At 44.4% G+C, this 20,836-nt stretch overlaps 1 protein-coding gene across 1 annotated transcript in view; it reads right to left on the reverse strand.

Moving 5' to 3' along the window:
• Positions 1-20,836, reverse strand: part of SAMD4A (sterile alpha motif domain containing 4A) — a 206,943-nt gene that overhangs the window by 66,426 nt on the left and 119,681 nt on the right. Inside the window, 1 exon segment of the mRNA XM_045810375.2 lies at positions 18,586-19,104. Coding sequence (XP_045666331.1) covers positions 18,586-19,104 — 519 coding nt within the window.

Consider the following 20,836-nt stretch of genomic DNA (forward strand, 5'->3'; position numbering starts at 1 on the left):
AGCCTTGATGTTTCTGGTCTTCGTCATTCATACTATATCGATGGGTATTAGTCTTCATATCAACGTCATTGATAAATGGGAATAGAATAATAGATCTGTGATCTAAAACAGAGAATCCCTCACTTAACACCAGAGTAATACAGTGCAGAACCCAACCGTTGAGAACTGTAGGTTTGTACAACAGTATGAATAGTGTAACCCAAACACAGAAGGAACCAGGACCTCCAAGAAATGATCATATGCCATCAGACCTTTTCCAGAACCAAGGCTGTTGCATCTTCACAGATGCTGGCTTTTTCCAGGTCTGGGCACTCTGCGCACCTGTTCTTCTCCTCTTAGCTGTCTACACTGCTTAGCCATCCAGCACTCCAGACGTGCCGCAGGACCCTCTCATTTTTGCCTCACTGCTCGGAGAGATGGCCACCACTGATGTGAAATCAAGTATTGTTGGTATATTGGAAAAAGCAACACCTTCTTTAGTCAAAGTCTTCACCTGGGGAAGACTTCTTTCCCTACTACAATGAATCCTGTTCATCGGTTTGGGTTGTATTTCTTTAATTCCATGGTTTTAATTATGACAGTGCATTTATGGAGAGGTTTGCAGCTGGGATGTCTATATGTAGACATACTTAGAAGCCATCATTTATATACCTAATTATCTAATGAATCAACTGATTTGTCATTTGAAAAGACCGGACATTTTCACTGGGATGTCACTATTGTCTGACCTGGGCCTTAAAGACCGTTATTTATTATTTATTGACACTTCGTAATTAGCAGAACTGTCATTTTGGAGCCTGAAGGAAAAACTTCAGAGATCATTTAATCAATATATCTGTCCTCTGTAGTCTAGTTCCCAGATAAGACAGTGGAAACTGAGGGAAGACGGCTGACAGGCTGAAGGTCACATCGTAAATGAGAGGCACTGAGCTCGAGTTCCAGGAATCCTTCTACCTGGCCATGGGAACTTCCAACAGTCTCTTAGCATCCAAATGCAGTCCTTGCTTTGACGGAAACAGGCAACATCCTATTAGTTATCCTATTAGTTATCCAGAGTGATGGTGAGAAGATCACCATTAGGAAAAGTTCGAGTTTGAAGAGGAAGTTCTAAGGGACGTAAAGATATTTCAGGTCCACCCCATTAAAGATTTTAATTTAAAAGAAGCAGATTTGGGGTGCCTGGCAGGCTCAGTCAGAAAAGCATGTGACTCTAGATCTTAGGGTCTTGAGTTCAAGCCCCACTTTGGGTATAGAGATTACTTAAAAAAATAAATTAAAAAACTTAAAAAAAAAGAATCAGATTTATCCCCATTTAAAATCAATGGCTATGAGTAGCATAAAGTTTTGTTTCACCACCTAATCCTCAAAGACAAAAATGGTTATGGGTAAGATATTACTTATTAGTGGGATATAGGCATTGTACAAAGAGATCTACATTACATGTCATTCATTCATACATGCATTCATTCACACACATAGCAGGTGTATTTATTCAACATCTGTGATATGACCGGCAGTGTTTTGGACAATAGGAATACTGCAGGGAACAAGACCAGGCCCCTGACTTCCTGGGATTTATATTCAAGTGGAGGAGACAGATCATAAACAAGTAAGCAAATTAAAATAGACTTCCATTTATGCAGATATTCCTCTGTACTTTTTGGAAACTCCCTAAAATGACAGCAAACACACAAACCCATAAGGAAAAGAATTCAGGAGAGATGACAGGAGAAGACAGTGGGTATCGCCAGAAGTCCATCATACTTTGGAAGCTGGAAATAGGACATGTGTTAACTGACTCAGCAGACCAAAGAAAGATGACATGTATTTCCACAGGAAGGGGAAGCATGGCCACTCATGCTACAGGAGTCCCTAGAAGTTCCGGATTCAGAGACCAGGTATTTAAAGGCAAGGGTGCAGGGAGGGGCCAAAATAGGAGGTTTGGTAGAAAGTAAATCTAAGGCAAAGTAGACCCTTAGATTCTCTCCCACAACCCATAAAACCAAGCAACTATCATCCTAGCACCTTTCTCCTTACAGCCCCTAGAACCCTGGCAGCCAGGCCTGAATCTTCCAGGAGGAGACAAAGATTCCTCCAGGGGAAATGGACTGGCCCATGAGAAAAGAATTATAGCTGGTATTTTCTGTGAGCCCCCAACAGAAGCAGCCAGGCTACATCCCTACCTGATCTCTCTGTGGTAAAATTCACACATATAAGGTTCCAGCAGCTTCCCAATAAATGAAAGGACTCTCATTTGAGAGACAGGGTCCAAAACAAACAGAAAAAGAAACTCCAAGGAAGCACAACGTTGGGAACAGAAAAAGACTACAAAATTCAACTATCATGTCTTCAGAACTATCGGAAAGATTTTGTACCCATGAAACAAGAACAGAATGCAATACGAAAAGGAACATTCAAAGAACAAGAAAGAAACTCTTACAACTGGAAAATGTGATAGAAGAGATTAAAATTTATATAATAGGTTTGGAGGATAAAGTTTTAGAAATCACCCAGCAAGAAGAACAAAAAGACTGGAAAGAGGAGATAACAGAATCATTAGAGAAGAGTTATTATGTGATTAAAAGGAGCTCCTAAAAAAGAGAACACAGAGAATGAATGAGAGGAAAATAATGAATGAGAGGAAAAACTGAAGGAGAACAATTTTTAGGGGCATGTGACTCTTAGTCTCAGGGTTGTGAGTTCAAGGTGCACACTGGGCATGGAACCTACTTAAAAATTTTTTTAAAAATTAAAAACAACAACAACAACCAAAGAACAAGTTTTTAGACCTGAAATAGGAGGATTGTTTTTGGTTTAGTTTTAGAACTGAAATAGTTTTAGGACTGAAATAGGAAGAGAGAAGTCGCCAGGAGGAGTATCTTGAAGAAAAAATACCCAGAGGACTTTCACAATCACTCATGGGTGGCAATTATTCCCCTCTCTGTAATATGAGGAAATCAAGGCCAAGAGAGGTTAAGCATTTCTCCAAGGTCACACAGCTAGTAATCAGTGGAACCAGGACTGAAAGCCAGGTTGGTCTGACTCCAAAGCATGTGCTCTGAACCACAACTGATATTGCCTGAGATCTTTCTGGACTCTGATTCTGTAAACTAGTGTATTAGGGACCCTGTCAGATCTGTGCCCCCAGCACGAGTTCCTGAATTCACCAGAGTATGACAAAGCAGGGAACGTTGAGAAGTGCTGGGTCATTTGCCCCAACTGTCCTTTCAATCCTAGAAATAAATTTCTCCAGCACCGAAAGAAGACTCCCAGTGCCGCTCTGTGACGGGGCTAGAGATAGAACTCCTAGGGATTTCTCACAATCATCACGAACTCGTTTGAGGTAGAAATTCCACCAAAGTTCCAATTGAGTAGGCTGGGCACTGGGATTCTATAGATTTGTTAGGTTGAAGAGAAATCCGGGTATCAAGCAGGTTTTTCCTAGAGTTCCAACAGCTCGGCCAAGGGCCTGTTCAAATCTTTGCCAAACTGGATGATTCCAAGGGGCTGGGTCTAAGCTGATCTAAAAGAGGGTAAAGGCAGAGGGGAAGGTATTCCTCTGCACCCTCCTTTCCCAAAGTCAGGATCCTTCCCCCCCCCCCCCCGCCAAGGTCAGGATTCTTAATGAACTATCTTTTCAAGTGTTTTGTTTCTCTCAGTCCATACCATGTAGGGTTGGCAGAGTGGCCTCACAGGGTACAAGGATCTCTGGAAGTAAACCATTTACTCAATAATGAAGTGGAGTTCAAAACATTGACCTGCAAGCAAAAGCAATCTCCTGGGTCAAGGAATTTTAGCAGCCCTTTTGCTTGGAGTCCCACCAGTTTGAGAGTTTGACCCCTGAGCGAATAAATCCTAAGCCATCGCAGAGGCAGCCAAAATGACAAAGCCTTGGTTAAGGAAAGGCACTTCTCTTTTCTCTTGGCCACTTTGTGGCTATGTTTCTGGAGTGAAGACCCAAGAAGTAAACATGAACTCCTCTGCTTGTGCTGTCATGTCAGGAAAAGCACTTCTTTCTTGTGTTGACCTTTCTAAAAAGTTTGTTCTTGCAACTGCACACGGATGGAAGGCAGCTCCCAGGCAGACGTGTGGACGTGAATGAGGAAAGGGTCACGAGCGTGACCTCGGCACGAAGCCGTCCCAGTTGAACGCTTAAAGAGCTTTTCTCTGAGCAACTGCTTCTCCAGGACCCCATAATTAGCCTGCTCTTGGAACTGCATACAGATTGAGTAGCTGGGGAAGAGGAGCAAGAGAATAACTCTAAAAGCAAATAAAAATTATGCAGCTGTCTCTAGCTAGAGAGAGAGCGATCACCCACAGAAAATTAGGGAAAGAAATGTGACCGTCCAAAGCTTTCCATTCTTCTTCGCAAATCTCATAGATTGAAAAGAAAGCCGTCAAGCAACACATCATTTGCTTGCAAGACATGTACCCTCTCCAAGTATGGACAATTCTTATTCCTTAATGACAGTGAGCTATGCACCGAGACTTACCTTGAATTTAGGATCTCCAGCTCAGACCAGCCTTAGGGTCTGGCTGGCCTCAATCCCGTTCTCAGCTCACACCCCACGTAGAGACACTTTGGGGAACCAAAAACTCTGACTTTGAAGTTGAGCACACAGTGCTTTGGGATTTGGAGCTACGTTGCCAAAAGTAAACAAATGTCCGCATGTGGTCGTTTTTACCCAAAGATGCCATTATTATACTTACAGGGAGCTCCGGCTTTCAGAATAATACTTATACAGAACATGCAGTTGGGGTAGTTAAATTATCCTGCTAAAACCAGCAGAGTTAATAACAATATCACAGGCGCAGAATAATTTCTTGGATAATGATGAACATATGTGAATAATTTCCTTTCTCACAACCTAGCTCCCTGAGGCCTAATGACTACCCCCCAACTCTCCCAACTTCCCAAACGTGCTGCAGTCTTGAATGTTCTCCCACTGCACCCAGTGGATACAGACCCAGGCGTTATTCTAGCCAAGTCCTCCCGTCAACATCTCTCCTCAGCAAGCCCTCTCTCCAGGTCCTGAAAGTATTCGGGAGGACCATACTCTCCACATTTAGAAATGTAGCCTGAGGTGGGATTTAGGGCACCGCCTGCCCTGCCCACCCAATGCCATATAAATGGGACTTGTTAGAGACAGCAACCCAAACCCAAAACAAGCCACCTAAAGAATTCCACTTTGCTAGAGAACAGAACTATTATACACATTACAAAAAAAAAAAAAAAAAAAGTCACCCAATGAAATCCTTTCAATAGTTGTTATTTTAAGATACTTTATAGATTATTAACTTTGAAAGAAAATCTCAGGAACTGAATTCCTGCCGGTGACGATTAATTAGAAACCAAGATAATGCGTACCCCGCATCATGGTTCTAGTCAATGGAAAAATGATTTGATTCAAATAAAGGTCATTTCAGGCACCTTTGAAAGACTATACCCACCATGTAAATGAGACTTGTCTCTATTCTATGTTCTCTGTCTCACGCTACACTTTGACAGTAATGAAAGATTCGGAGACGATGCTAAGTGTCTTCATCTTTGCCACCATTGTTCCTCTTCACTGAGAAGCTGAGCTTCCGGGCGCTGGAAGGTAGTGTTGGGCGCAGTTGCCATCCACGGACACCATTCAGAGACTGCTCCTCAGGAAACTGGCACGGAGGGTTACGTGTCTGATTGTATTTTGACTTGGGTACTGCAAAAGTTGTTGTTGTTGTTGTTATGTGTGTGTGTGTTAATCCAAAATGGGTAGCAGCTTTTGACACAGAGCCCCAAAGCTGCATGTCCCCACCTCTTCTGTGGAAATATTTGCCGTAAGGGCACAGGAATAAGACCAGTAACACCCCGAATGTTTACCAGATCTCTGAAAACAAAGAACCTTCCAACAGGCCACTTTTCCTCCCAAAAGAATCTCCTCAAGATGGTGCCACAATCCTAGAGCAAGAGCGGCTCTCGGGTGGTCTGGGAGGCGGGCGCCAGGCAACTGAACCTGTCGGTCCTCTGATGGGTTTTCTTGAACTCCGAAAGGATAGTGAATCCACTTTTGTCATCGAAACACGCTCTGGAGGCTCACCATCACCCAGATCTTTACCTGGAATTGTTGCCCATCTTCTTTTCTTCCTGTACAGCGGAGACCAAGGAACTCATGACGGTGCCCCCCCGTCAACGCACTTTAATATCCTTCTCGGTGCCCAAGTCGCTCCTTGTTTAGCCTTATTACTCCAGCCTAAACCACCCTGCCTTTTCTTTTCTCTCTCGTTCTTCACGAACATCTTCATATCGTTTTCATGTTAAATCTTTTTTATTTTTAGTAAGTGGTACGTGGCACTAACACGGTACTCACTTCAAAAGGTAGAGTGAAAAGCGGTTCCCCTGCACCTCCCGTCCACCACACTTTCCCAAACTCCAGGGGGCAGTTACTGGTGTTCACATTCTTTTAACACTGACGGGAGGGGAAATCCTACCAGGTTCTCACTGAGGTGCAGGTGATGCCGAGTATATCTGGCTCTGACAGGAGCTGCGGCTCTGACACCAGCCCCGCAGGGCAAGTGGCCCGGCTCCCTCCTCCTCCCACTCACTGCGACCTGAAGCACTGTATCCTCATCAGCTCCTACCTTAGAAGCAGAGAATGAAACCACTAACAAGGGTGCTTAGGGGTCATCCAACCTCGTGCCTTCACGAAGATGTGGGAATCCCCAAGATTGCAAGATCACACACTGAGTTAGAAGTGGGGTGACTTTCCTAACCCATTGCTCTTTTCACTGAGTCACATTCTTTTTCTTCCAAACATTTTAAACTCTTGGGACCGGCTGCACTTCCCTGGCCCATTTCTATGTTCATAAACTCATTTGTCTCTCATAAATCCAATTCTGTTCCTTAAGGATCATTTTTAAAATAAGATTTTATTTATTTATTTGAAAGGGAAGGCACATGCAGGGGGAGAGGAAGAGGGCAGAGGGAGAAGCAGACTCCCCATGACAGGGAGCCCAATGCGGGGCTGGATCCCAGGACCCCAGGAGCATGACTTGAGCCAAAGGCACACATTTAACTGACTGAGCCACCCAGGCATCCCTTTTAAGGATTATTTTTATAAATTCGAATAATAGCCTTACACTTACCACTAACTTAAAAAATTATTCCTGTTAGCAATGGATCCCAAAGAAGCAAAAACAAATGCTTACCTTACTCTACTCTTGTTTTTTTTCTGGTCCATTTTAAGACATTTAGTAAGATACATCACTGGAACAATCCTTACGGGTATACTGACATTGTGGAGGGCCAGCTCTTCATGGAGCTGGGTCAAAGCACCTTGATTTCAATTTAGCATATAGGAAGAGCTTTGTCATATGGCTGCCCCAGGGAGCCTATTCCACCCCCTTTCCTGCAGAGCCTGGCCAGGTAGAAGAATCAATCCTTACTGTATCAGCATTAAGCAACGAGGGCTTATAATAATAATAATAATAATAACAACAACAACAACAACAACAACAACAACAGCTATTATTTGTTGAGCCTCTCCTACTGGAAAGTGCTCTACACACATTTCTCATGAAATCCTCACAACAACCCTAAGTAGCTCTCAACTCATCTTCACTTAACCAACTTGCTAGACCAACCAGTACTCTCCTTTCACCTTAGACTACTTCCTGATGTGCACGGTGCGCCAACCCTCAACTGTAATCTAATTGTGCACTTCTGCTCCCACCAGCAAACTCGGAGGGCGACCAAGAGTCCATTGATCTTGTTCCCAAACCTGTTTATGCCAGTTGTACTTACTGTAAATACGTCATTTAAAAAAGTATAACAAATGATGACGTAGGAATTATAAAAAGTTAACTGTGTTACGTGCTTTAGAAACAGTCATTGTTCTGCTTAAAAATCTGTTGAATTCAGTGAGAAAACTATAAGCTGAATGATAAAAAGAAAAAACCATCTAGAAAGATTCTGTCCTCTGATTGGTTTTCTTTTTTCTTCTTCTTCTTTTTTAATGTCTTCATATTCTTGCTCCATTTTGAAGAGATCACAGAGAACCATGCGTCCAGGGTGTGAATTATGCAGCAGAGACAAAGAGCAGCCACAGTCAGGAGCCCTAGCCTCAGACAAAGGTCCACACTCAATACAGAAACGGCACCTGAATGTATGCATTCATGCTTTAAGTTAATATTTAGTCTTATTCCTTTTATGATTCCCTGCTTTAAACAGCTATTACAATCAACACACCAACTACCAATCCCAAGCAAGTCATTTAAGGGTCTCCTACTGAAATTTAGTCCCGTTTCATAGACGAAGAAAGGAGCTTTCGAGGCCAAGTAACCTGCGCATCACCACACACCTAGTCATTGCAGGAGCTGCAAGTGAAACCCAAAGCATCTGACCTTGAAGCCATGTTCTTGACCTTGACGGACACTGCCTTGCCATTTCTACCCCAAACTTGAATATCTAACATGCCACTTAGCCTTGTAATTCCCTTTGCACAGCAACGCTTTCCTGTGCAGAGGAGAAGACTGAAGTATAAAATAATCTGTTATGAATCTTTTAGCTCCATATGGATTTGCTGGGCTTTTCTGAAAGGATGCATTTCAGCAAGGCTGGCTGTGAAACAAATCTCTAAAGCAGACCCTGTGCTCTCATTGGCTCCTCTAATTCTAGCCATGGAATCCGTCTATGGAAATGGTCCAGACTGCTGGCAAAGAATGATCACTCCAGGGTATGATAGAAAATCCTATATAGGATTTTCCAGATTTTGGAACCCCCTGTCTTCCTTGCTTCCCCATCTCCATACCCTTCTCTTAATTGACTCATACCTGAGATTTCCTATACTCAGATACCATAGATACCTATCCATAGATTTCCTATACTCAGATGCCATACTTTACCTAATAGAGTGTTGGGGGGTGGGGTGGCAGGAATGGTACACACAGTGTTTAAGAGTTAGAAAATATACCCTAAATTGACAGTAAGCACTGCCACTAAGATTTACCTTCACTTGAAACAATGGAATTCAAGGGTTTAATTTGCTTGATATTAAAGATGTCAAATACACACACACACACACACACACACACATATATATAATGCATATATATTCAAGTTATATTCATGATACATCTTTCTTCAATGTAACCTGAATTTGTCCCTGGAAATCTTAAAAGTGAGAAAAGAAAAAAATAAGTAAGTGCAAGATTAAAAGTTTTCTTGTCCAATTTTTTTTCTTTTCTTTCTTTTTTTTTGTGTGGAGCAGCCGCTGTTAGACTATGACTCTAAATCTTGTGAAATAACAGAAATCATAAGACTACAGGGCTCAAAAAAGTCTTAAAGAAGCCATGTTCCTCTCTTCCTCCTTCCTTCCCTCTTCCAGACGAGTCCAACCTGAGCCATTTATTCCAGCCGAATCCATCCTATTTTTGAATTACAGTAGAGAATTGGAACATAGCTCATCTAGCATTTTCTAACCCTCACTGGAATTAGGGTCCAAGAAAATTCCTCCTGGAGGGGGGACGGATGGCGCAGCCTCATGACCCAAGGTGCACGGAGCCCATGGAGCTCTTTGACTTTTTCCAAGCAGGGGGATCTCGGCAGACTCACAATAAACCAGCAGACTTCTTGCTTACTGTAGTGTTTTTCCAATTGTTGCCCACGAAAATAAACATGAAGTGTGGTGAGGAAAAGCACAGTCCTGTAAAACCTCTGGACTCTTGGAAGGGAAGGATGAGGTGGTGGCAATAGCTGGTCCTCTGAGACCTCGCTGTGCCACCTTCACAGTGTAGGATCAGGAAGGCCAGTGCCATGCTTAAAAAAGTTTCCCCTGAAGGGGAAGGAAGCTGAAGCTAAAAATAGATCATGCCAGCTGTTAGAAATGCTTCTCAAAGGAAGCAAAGCAACTAGAGTTACCGCTTTGAAGAGCAAATGAGGGGTTAAGGAAATAATGGAATTTTTCAGTTACATGCCAGGTTGGCTAGATTTGGGGGAGGAAGAAATTTTCCAACCAGAAAGTATGTTGGTAAAAGGCAAAATAATTCCATGAAGACTTATTTATACGACACCAATGGCTTAGGACGGGAACACCTGCAGCCTGCAAGAAAGAAGCGGGGTCTGCAGGCCTTGCCCTTTCTTTTCGGTTTCCAAGAGGCCACTCCCAGGCCCTCTCTTCCTGTCAGGCCCATCTAAAGCTGTGTGCTGTCTCTCCTCTTCAATATCCGGGTTCTGATCGTTTTTTGCAGGCTGACTGGAATGAGCTTGAAGTGGCTGCTGGTCTTGTAAGAAAATGTTGAAGGGCAGAGGGCAAAGGATTTCTTGAACCAAATGGATATTTCTGAAGGAGCTGGCCCTGGCTGAAGGGATCAATCAATGGACTGAGGGTTTTTTTCCCAGTGGCAGATCAAGGGTTCCCAAAAGAGCCACTTTCCCTGAGATCCACGTCACCCTCACTTTTCACCTTGCCTGTTGGAGTAGTTTTGTTCCAGGTGTTGGCTCCATGGGGCCTAGCAACCATCCTTCCCTTAGATGGACGGACCCTCCGTGCTCCTGGAAGGCCAAGTCACAAGGACTAAAGCCCGAGAAATATCCAGGCACTGGATGCCTCAGTAGTTTTTGTTTTTTCACTTTTAATTTTGAAATAACTATAGACTTAACAAGAAATTGCAAAAATACTACACAGAGAGGAGGTCTCATGTACCCATCTCCTGGGTCCCCACAAGGTGACATTTTATCCTACTCTAGTGCATTCTCAAAACCAGGAAATCGACATTCACACCCCACAATTAAGGAGACTATAGACCTGACTTGGATCTCAGCAGGATTGTACACAGATTTTTTTTTTTTGGAGGGGGGTGGGCGCTTACAAATTTGCGTACAACCCTATGGCATTTTTTCACATGAATAAATTCATAAAACCACCTCCACAATCACGATCACAGTATGTTATTAAAAGTCTGTTACTATCAAGACCTAGTTGGTAAAAGAAGTCATGCAAAAAAAGCAAGAGTAACGACAAATGTCACTATGAGGATTATGACAGAAGCTAAATGATCAATATTATCGCCAGATATGTAGTGAATTCCCAAGGACATTTTCTCGTTTATTTTGGAAATTCATTAACTTCATGAACATCTGCCTCGTGAGCCCAGGAATTTATTAAGTTCCTACTGTTCAGCAAACATTTATGGCAGGGCGGGCAGACAGGCTTCGGCTCACATGCCACCTCTTATTGAATTATAGTGGCTGCCTTGAGGGGCACACGGAGGAGGACTGGGAGGCCACATCTGGCCCTAGCAAGAGACAGCCAGAATCTAACAGAGGCGCTCTGCCACAGGGGGATGGCAGCGGGACGCGCGTCAGGAAACTGCCATCTCCACAGTGTCTGTGACTTTTTGGGCCACGCAGTGTTCTAGGTGCCAGGAAAGAGGGATCAAGAAGACACAACCCCTGCCCCCAAAGAGTCTGTGATTGGGGAGGGGAGGCAACCAAGTCAACCAGGAACTGTGACACAGAATGCTAAGGGCTGACATTGAAATAACGGGTCGGTGCAAGGCGAGCCCACCTGGCGTGCAGTTTGGGCAGGATCTTGGGTCTGTGTGCTGTGGAGAACCACGTGGGGACAGATTCAGAGTCAGAGAGTCAAACAAGGGTCTACTAGCTAGGAATCGAGCCTGTCTCTGAGGACAGGATGAGGCGGGACAGGCATGTCTCCTCAAGTTTAGAGCCAGACTCCAGAGCCTGACAGCCTGGGTTCAAACCCCAGTTCATCCAAACTTGGTGGGTCTGTGACGCTGGTCAAGTGACTCCGCCTCTCCGTGCCTCAGTTCTCCTCATCTGTCAAGTGGGGATAACAATAATACCCACATCACGGAGGTACGAGGATTGAGTTAATATTTATGTAAAGGGTTCTGAGCAGTACCCAGCACGTAGCAAACGATACGCAGTAGAGTGCCTTTACTGTTAACTCACTTTTAATGATCGACGGTACCCACAGTTTTTAAGGTATTCTTTTTATTATCAGAAAAATCGACCAAGATTAAGAAGAGAAATACTAAGTTTCCAACGTGTACCGTGAGACTGGAGAAGTGGGCAGTTTAAATGGAACGTTTTGGAAGAATTCCCGTTACCCGAAGTTTCTGAGTTCTTGCCTCAGCCTAGGTAGCAAAGGGCAGCACATTTTCAAATCCACGTGTAAAGAATATGAAGAAAAATCAAGTCTGGCGACGATCTGAATAGAAACAAATTTGTTTCATTTGTAACTGCAACATGCAGTTTACTTCCAGGTCCAAGTCCGCCAGCGAAGAGTGGACAATGGTTGGAAAGGCAGTCTGGGGTTATGGAGATGGCCCCGACCACCACACGGGAATTCTAGGGGCTCTTCGGAAAACCAGGAGGTATTTTTCCTGAATGTTCTTTTCCCAAATGGTTTACTTTTTCTATAGCAGACTTCAGATGGGAAGCAAACGTAGAGTTGCTAAGCCGGAGTCTATGCACCTTGTAACTGGAATTGCTTACAATGGCCAAAACAAAGTTGACTAAGACTTGTGTATGGTCTGTGACAGCCAATACCCTGGTTCTTTCTGGTCCCACGGGCTCATGACGAAGAATCTGCACATTCTTGTTTTTAGTGACCAGACCCCTGAGTAGCCTTATAAGGAGAGTGGGGTACTGAAAAGTATAGTACCTCTCTTCTGAAACACCTTAACGCTATCCAAAATGTTCAGTTGACTTCTCAACTGTCCCAACCCATTCTTCTCTTTGTCATGGAAGAAAAGGTCCTGCTCAAAGGTCCTGTGTGATCTCACTTGATTTAACGTCTGCAACCAATAAAAGGTACTCTTGCCTCTGCTTAAATGGGTGAAAACTGGTCGATTCTTGGTATATTAGGGTTTGGTTTTTGCCCCTTATGCTTAGCCTCATCCTAATCCTTTTCTTTTTCTTTTTTTTTTTTTTAAAGATGTTATTTATTTATTCGACAGAGAGAGAGACAGTCAGCGAGAGAGGGAACACAGGCAGGGGGAGAGGGAGAGGAAGAAGCAGGCTCTCAGTGGAAGAGCCTGATGTGGGGCTCGATCCCGTAACGCCGGGATCACGCCCTGAGCCAAAGGCAGACGCTTAACGACTGCGCCACCCAGGCGCCCTATCCTAATCCCTTTCTTCCCAAACTTTCCATGGAACCATCATGTGCATTTTAAATGCCCTCTAAACATCATTTTTCTCCATCTCAATGTTCTAGCACCTTCTCTAAGTCAACACACATCCAAAATTGAGCTTGTAGCTAGTTTCTCTCCCTGTTTTGCCTTTTATCTCTCTGGAATCACTAACTCAACTGTCTTCATCCCTTAAGTGCCTACCGTGTGACAAGTACCCCCTTATCTCTAATACTCCTTTTTGATAAATCCAGTGCTTAATTCTTGGTCCTCATCTTATTGGATGCATCCGCAGAATTTTGCTCAATCATTTTTTCCCCTTGAAACACGTTCTTCATTCGCTTTGCAAGACACCCACACACTTGAGTTTTTCCTGACTTCAATGGTTTCTCCTGCATTTCTTTTGCTTTATCCTCCTCTTCCTCAGTCTTCATGTTGAAGTACCCAGGCTCAGTCCTCGGTCCTCTTCTCTATCCACGTCTTTGCTTTGGTAATTTCATTCAGTTTCAGGGCTTTAAATACTACTTCTGTGCTGGTAACTCCCAAATGTCTATCTCGGGTCAGTCCTCTCTCCCAAACTGCATACTCATACGTCCAAATGCCTGCGTCACATGTCTGATCCTCTAATGGGCACCCGGATTCATCATATACGACACAGCTCCCAATCTTGCTTTCAAACTTAATAGAAACTCTCTCCATCCTTCCAGTTGCATAAGCAAAAACTCTGGAGTCATTCTTGAATTCTTTCCCTCATACCCTTCATTTATTTTGTCAGGAAATTCCATTGGCTGTACTTTCAAAATATTATCTAGACTCTGACCACTCTTCTCTCTTCTACCTCAGCCATCCTGGTCAGAGTCAGCAATGTCGTACCTGCTTTACTGTAACAGTCTCTGAACCGACCTCTGTGTTTCCATCCTTGCCCTGGTACAGCCGATTCTTAAAACAGCAGCCAAAGCGATCCCTTTAAAATGTAAGTCAGGTCATGTCACTCATGTGCCCAAAACCCTCCAATGGCCCCCTGAGAGCAAAAGTCAAAGTCCTCGCAATGGTCTGCAGTGCCCCGTAGATTCTGTCCTTCCTGGACACCTCTGCCACCCCCACCGCTGTCTAACTCACTCGCTCCCTTTCAGCCACCGCCTTCTTGCTTTTCCCCAGTAAGCTGGGAAAAGATCTTGGGATCTTTGCTTAAACTTTTTCTCTGGCTGGACTATTCTTCCCCCAGACACCCACTTGGCTCACCCCCTTACCTCCTTCAAGTCTTTGTTCACATGTTACCTTCTTGAGGGGGTCGATCCTGACCACCCTATTTAATACTATAACCCCCTCAGCACCTAGGCCTGATCCTCCTGACCCTACTCTGTTTTTATTTCCATGCCACTCACCGATCTCTAACCCACTATATAACTTCCTTATATATTCTAATTTATATATGCTAGACTGCAAACTCCACAAGGGAGAGCATCTTTGTCTCGTCTGCTGATGCACCCCGAGTGCCTCAAGAAACAATTTCTAGTGAATGAATGAACAAATAAATGAATTAAAGATGTATGTCCAAGTCGATACTGAGTCCTAATTCTAATAAGTACACCTAGGAACATTTCTAGCATCCGTTCCTCCTGCTCCATGCCTGTTCCTATCCTCACGACACTTTGACTAGCTCACAACTGAACTTTTGAAGCTCAGCACGTGTCATTCGTCTGGTTTGCACCCAGCAGACCAGTCCACCTCCAGCATTGCTCATGTCACTGTCACGCCCATGGTGTGAAGCTTGGCCTCTTTAGAACTCTCAGATCCCCTCCCCTCAGTCTACCTTTATTGCCTACTATTCTTTTTCCTTCGTAAGCCTCTCCTCCTTCCCCTCTTCCAACCCTGACTGCATACCTCCAGGTCCCTTTGCTCACGATGCATGTCCCTACCCTCGGTCCCCCTGCCATCTCCATCCTCGCTCACCTCTCCTATTACCTGCAAAGGCTTTCCTGACCCTCCGGTTCCCGAGGATCTTTCCATTTCACACACTGACAGTGCTTCTAGTACAGACCCCCCATTCAGCGGACACAACCCTATATCGCCTGATGGCAGCTACTGGAGTTATTTTTTTAACTGCACTTTTTATGTAATGCATGGATTATGTAAAATTTTTGCAGATTAGTCTGGAATATCTGAGATATTTCACTTCTAATTGTGAGACTGTAAAATTTTTTATGTAAAAATTTTGCAGAATAGTCTGAAATATCTGAGATATTTCACTTCTAATTGTGAGACTGACTGATGTATCTTCTTTCTCCACTTATATTATAGGTTCCCTGAAAGTGAATCACTTTCCTTAAGCTTCCTTATATTTTCTATGACCTTGACCACAGTGCTGGGCACCCAGGAGGTGGGCAGTGTTTGCAGTGCAGTTGGGTGACGCAGAATCCACATATGGAGGAGGCCACAAATGCTAAGGCACTTTGCTGGAGCGTAATGACCAAAGGAATAAAACGTTCGTGGGATAAACGAAGATTAAAAACCAAAAACTGGGGCGCCTGGGTGGCTCAGTTGTTAAGCGTCTGCCTTCGGCTCAGGGCGTGATCCTGGCGTTATGGGATCGAGCCCCACATCGGGCTCCTCTGCTATGAGCCTGCTTCTTCCTCTCCCACTCCCCCTGCTTGTGTTCCCTCTCTCTCTGGCTGTCTATCTCTCTGTCGAATAAATAAATAAAATCTTAAAAAAAAAAACAACAAAAACTGTATAAGGAAGTTTTCTTCTAGTTAGTTTCTTTGCATTAACTGTCACTAACGTGGCTGATAATTTGAAAATGTGAAGCACTAATTGATCTCAGTTCTCTTACTATGATTTATAATCATGTTGTTTCGTGTGAATATTTTTTCCATTTGAAAGAAGGAAGATATGTAGCTCTTCGGGGCAGGAGAAGAGGTCCTGAAGCCTCAGTCCAACCCATTTTCTATTGTAGTGAAATGGCCAAAAGTCACGGCGTAGTCCAGGACCCCTAGTCTACTCTGCACGGCCTGGGCTCAGGAAAGGTGCCTTCATCAGGTGACAATCAGAGATGCAAATGCAGGCACAGACTCTGGGTGTCAGTGTTAGCACTTGGCTCCTCGATGTCCTTCCTACGCTCTCTCATGTAGTCGCTTAGCAGACGCCGTTGCCAGCTCTGGCCGGTGTGGGCGTCTACATACATAATCTCAGGTGCCTTCACCTACAGCCCTCAAAGATGGCTATCACGAATGTTCTCATTTTACAAGGGAAGACCTTGCTCAGAGAGGTTAGGTAACTTGGCCAAGCTGTAGTTAGCAAACTGTAGATCTGAGACTTAGCAGGGCATTGACACCAAAGTCCTTGTTCTTTCCACTTCGTCAAACTGCCTCCCAGGTGCTCAGGATCTAGATGATAGAGGCACAAGCGAATGAATGACCCAAAAGTTTGCAGGTTTGACAAACGCCATTTAACCACCATAGACAGTGCAGAAGACTAAAGCAATGACACTAATATTCTGTTAAAGAGATATTGAAATACAAGAGTTGACACGGCCTAAATGTTTGCATGAAACTTTCTGGAAGAGAGATCTGAGCTTTCTTTGCCAGTGCTTTGGAACAGGGCTCCAACCCCTTTCTCCTTCCTGAGATATGCAATCTAGTTATCTTGTCAAACCTTCAAGTCTTCTTCTACTCAAGTACTGCACAGGCACCCAAAGGGCTGGGACGCCATGACAGTCATCTCTGCATTTCCTCCCCTCTGCACGGCCGGACGACCACGGTGAAAAATGAAAGTACCCACGGACTACAATCTGCTAACCACCTCGAACGTACTAATCTTGTCAAGACTTACAGCCCTGAGAGTGCAAATCAGGACAGACAGAAATATGATGACCCAAGACTAATGACATAAAATTCAGCCCTTAAAATATAAAAGACCAAGTTTTGAGAGGGCAGGTGGCTTGCAGCTCGCACCTCTCCCAGCTATCAAAGAGTTCTGTAACAAGTACTAGATTCTGTCCCTGACCCGGGAAACTTGGGCCAAAAAGCCCTGTCATCCAGCCTGCATGTGTCTGCCTTCATAGTCCCAGCCACCCCTCTCTGTCACACAGAAACTAGTGAAACCGCTCCCCAGATTACTAGTCTGTGAAAGAGGCTACCCCAGAACTTCTTACATAATCAAACAATGATGCAATAATCCCTTAATCCCCCAAATGCACGAGTTATTGAAATCTCAATGTAAAAATAAAACAAGAAGAATTAAAAATCTCATGTCGTAGCATTATGAATGCAGTATCTTAAGTATTTCCTTGGTTCTTTCAATTAATGTAGTTCCAATTCAACACTCCTATGTATTTGAGAAAGCCTTTTCAAAGGATCCATTAGCCGAGAGATCCGAGTGGAGGGAGAGGCCAAGAAGCCGTCACTGTTAATTCTTAATACTCTCAGATCTTTTAATTGGGGGTTCCTGCAGGTTGACAGGCACGGAAGGTCTGACCACAAAAGCTTTCCCCCGAGAAAGTTATCTCAGTGCTGACACTATTCACAGACGCATGCAACTAGCATCAAGGATTTCTGTTTAATGACGCCCCCCCTCCCCCATGTTGCCACTTATCGAAGCATCGATGACAGCATGTTTGTCACTTTGCTCAGCCTAAGTGGGGAGCCACAGAGAGGACTCCCGGCCCTAGTCCCAGCTGTGCGCAGGGTACTTTGCTTTAGTGGTCAAAAGAGCAGAAAGCTGTCCTCTGCTCTTCCCTTCCGCAAAGCTGTTCCTGACCCGCTTCTCCTAAGTTAGACTGAGCAAGAAAAGGCCACAGCATTCACACCAGGCCACAGCACAGAGCAGCATTCTCAGTTAGCAAACCTGTTTCCCCAGTCAGGAGGAAAAGTGCCCCCAACAACGGGGGATAAAAACCAGAAAATGCAAGGGAGGGAACATTCCATTCCAGGGTGAAAAATAAATAAATAAATAAATAAATAAATAAATAAAGGAAGGAAGAAAGGAAGTAAAAAAAAAAAAAGAAGAAGAAAAGAGAAAATGCACAAATCCCATGAGGGCGTCTGGTTAACCAGGGGTTAGAATCAGGTTTAGAGAATCACACAGAACTCAGTGTCTTGGCAAATCCAAAAACCCCAGGACGAAAGGCATGTGGGTGGAAGACATTTCTACTTGTGGAAACAGGAAGTTTCCTTCTTTTACCATTTATTCTCTCTCTTACTTATTTATTTTTTGGTCTGTTTATAACCCAAATTTGGACCATCGATCATTTTTACCTGCCCGGCATTTTTATCTTCCCAGAATCAACTGAGCAACAAAGATGGGATCCAAAGATCCCTTTCCCACAGCCAATTCCAGTGAGCCCCTCTCTCCCAGGGCTACGGGTGCTCGGAGCAGACATTCTTAGCGGGACATACCACACACAGCAAGTCACCAAACCGGACTGCTCTAGAGGGCTTCCAGGGAACTTACTTGTACTTGTGCTGGTTCCAATTGTATTGATTGTGGTGGGGACAGATGAGGAGGAGTAGAGGGGCACGTGGCCGTTCTCACACCCCAGGCTTTTGTCCTGCCAGTTGGAGGCGTTGATGCAAATCCCAGAATCCCGAGAGTTCTGCCACCCATTGAGCTTGTCATCGGAGTTCTGTCTTTGGTGATAGTAGTGTGTCTGCCCATAATCCACAGAGTCCGAGCGGCTTCGGTTCTGGCCGCCAAAGCTGGTCGCCGTGCGGTCCTCCAAGTGATTCAGCCACATGGCTAACGCGCTGCGGTCTTCCAGCGAAGTGGCCGGATGTATCAAAGCATAGGACAGCAGCTGCCTGCTCTCCTCGATGTGCTGGTTGTGTTCAATAGAGTGCGCCAGGATTTTGGGCAGCAGTTTCATATACTCTACTTTCGCATCAAGGTTTCCTGGCTTCAGCAAAGGCAGATGAGTTAACAGGAGGGAAATCACTTTATCCTTGGATTCCTGTTGCCATTGGTTAATGATTCCTGGAAAGGAAAATACACAGGGCAAATAAGCAAATACACCCACAATGCCATGAAACACCACACTGTAAAGAGAATTCCTATGGGTTAGAGTCTCCATCTATGTATCTTGGCTAAATTTTTCTCAAAACAGCCCATGCATTGGATTGGAGAATGGACTCCAGGTTGTCAGGGGGCCGTGACATCAATGAAACACAGAACAAATGTTCTTGGATGTCTGGGTGCTCAATCTAATTCCCACTCAGGTCTCCAAGACCCTACAACTTCTTTGGTACAACCAAATAGAATTTACAGCCCTGTGTTCTTTCTTAGAAAAGTCTGGCCACGCCTTCAGGTAGACAGAGGGATAAGGACTAAGAAAATCTCCACAGAGAAGCAAGTGTTGTCAAAGGTGCATTGGATCCTTGGGGGGAAGGCTGCTTTCCCTCCCGCAGACAGGGAAACGCGGTTCAGAGCCTAGCAAAGGCATCCGTGTGAAGATGGTGAAGCTTCCTGGATCAGAAATCTGTCAGGAAAAGAAAGGACTCCCCTCATCTTGGCGAAGTAAGCCTGCACCTTTCTCACGAGAAGCTGCCTCAGAAAACCACTGTGACCTCCAAGCTAGATCTGAAAGCTAGACTTGGCTCTAGGGGCCCCTCTGACCACACACGATAAGCGAGCTATTTTTCTTTACGTGTGGAAGATCTGTTCGGTTACCTTTACTGTGGTAAAGTATGTAGGAGACACCATTTACTACTTTCACCATTTTTAAGTGGACAGCTGTGTGGCAGTAAGGACATTCACAATGTTGGGCGGCCATCCCCACCATCCATTTCTGGATCTTCTTCATCTTTTCAAACTGAAACTCTGTAACCCATTGAATAATAACCCCATAATCCCCTCCCCCAGCTCCTGGCAACCACCCTCGTATTTTCGGTCTCTATGTATTTGACTGCTCTAGTTACCTCATATAAGTGAGAACATACAGCCTTTTATGACTGGTGACTTCATTTAGCACCACATCTTCAAGGTCCATTCATGAAAGATCCATTTGTGACACTCTCTCAAGGATCCCTTCTTGTCCCCTTCCACTCAAAACACACACTTGTTGCCTTTAGGTAAACATGGATAAATAATGTACTTTGCCTTTGACTGGCCTTTGAGAAGTAGCTTGTTCTGGAAACTGGGCATTATCCTAAGAACCTGGGGCCACAAGAAAGAAAGCTCCCTTCCTGCAAAGTCACTCCTGACACCCAAAGACATTGTCCCTGGCCTACTGATTACCCTACATGGCTAGCACAGGGCAGTTCTACTGGCTTTCATGCAATACCTGCAGAGTTGAAAGGGGGTCTCTGGAAGTTAGCAGAAGGGCTTCACAATTCTAGCGAGGCACAAACATATCAGAACAAGCTCAAGAGTCACTGTTGACCGGAAGCTACAAAGGCATCAGCCAAGTACTATAAGGCCCGTCAAAACCAAGGGCATATTCAAAGAAAAGTATCAGGCAAGGAAGGCATGATACATAATGAAAGAATGTGGGCTCTGGAATCAGGCAAACCTGGGCTTGGACTTAATTTGCAGTGGGACCGTAAGTTACTTCACCTGTATGAGCCTCAACTGCCTCATCCGTTAAGACTGTGACCAACAGCATCTGTCGCTCCTTGCATGGTAATGTATCAAAAGGACCGGTCAAGTAGTCAATGGTGGAGATAATGCCTTCTACTTGTCTCTGCATTAGTCAGGCCCCACATTAGAG

Source organism: Ursus americanus, chromosome 26 (assembly GCF_024610735.1).
Source record: "Ursus americanus isolate L20-20 chromosome 26, mUrsAme1.1.p, whole genome shotgun sequence".
NCBI classification, from domain to species: Eukaryota; Metazoa; Chordata; class Mammalia; order Carnivora; family Ursidae; genus Ursus; species Ursus americanus.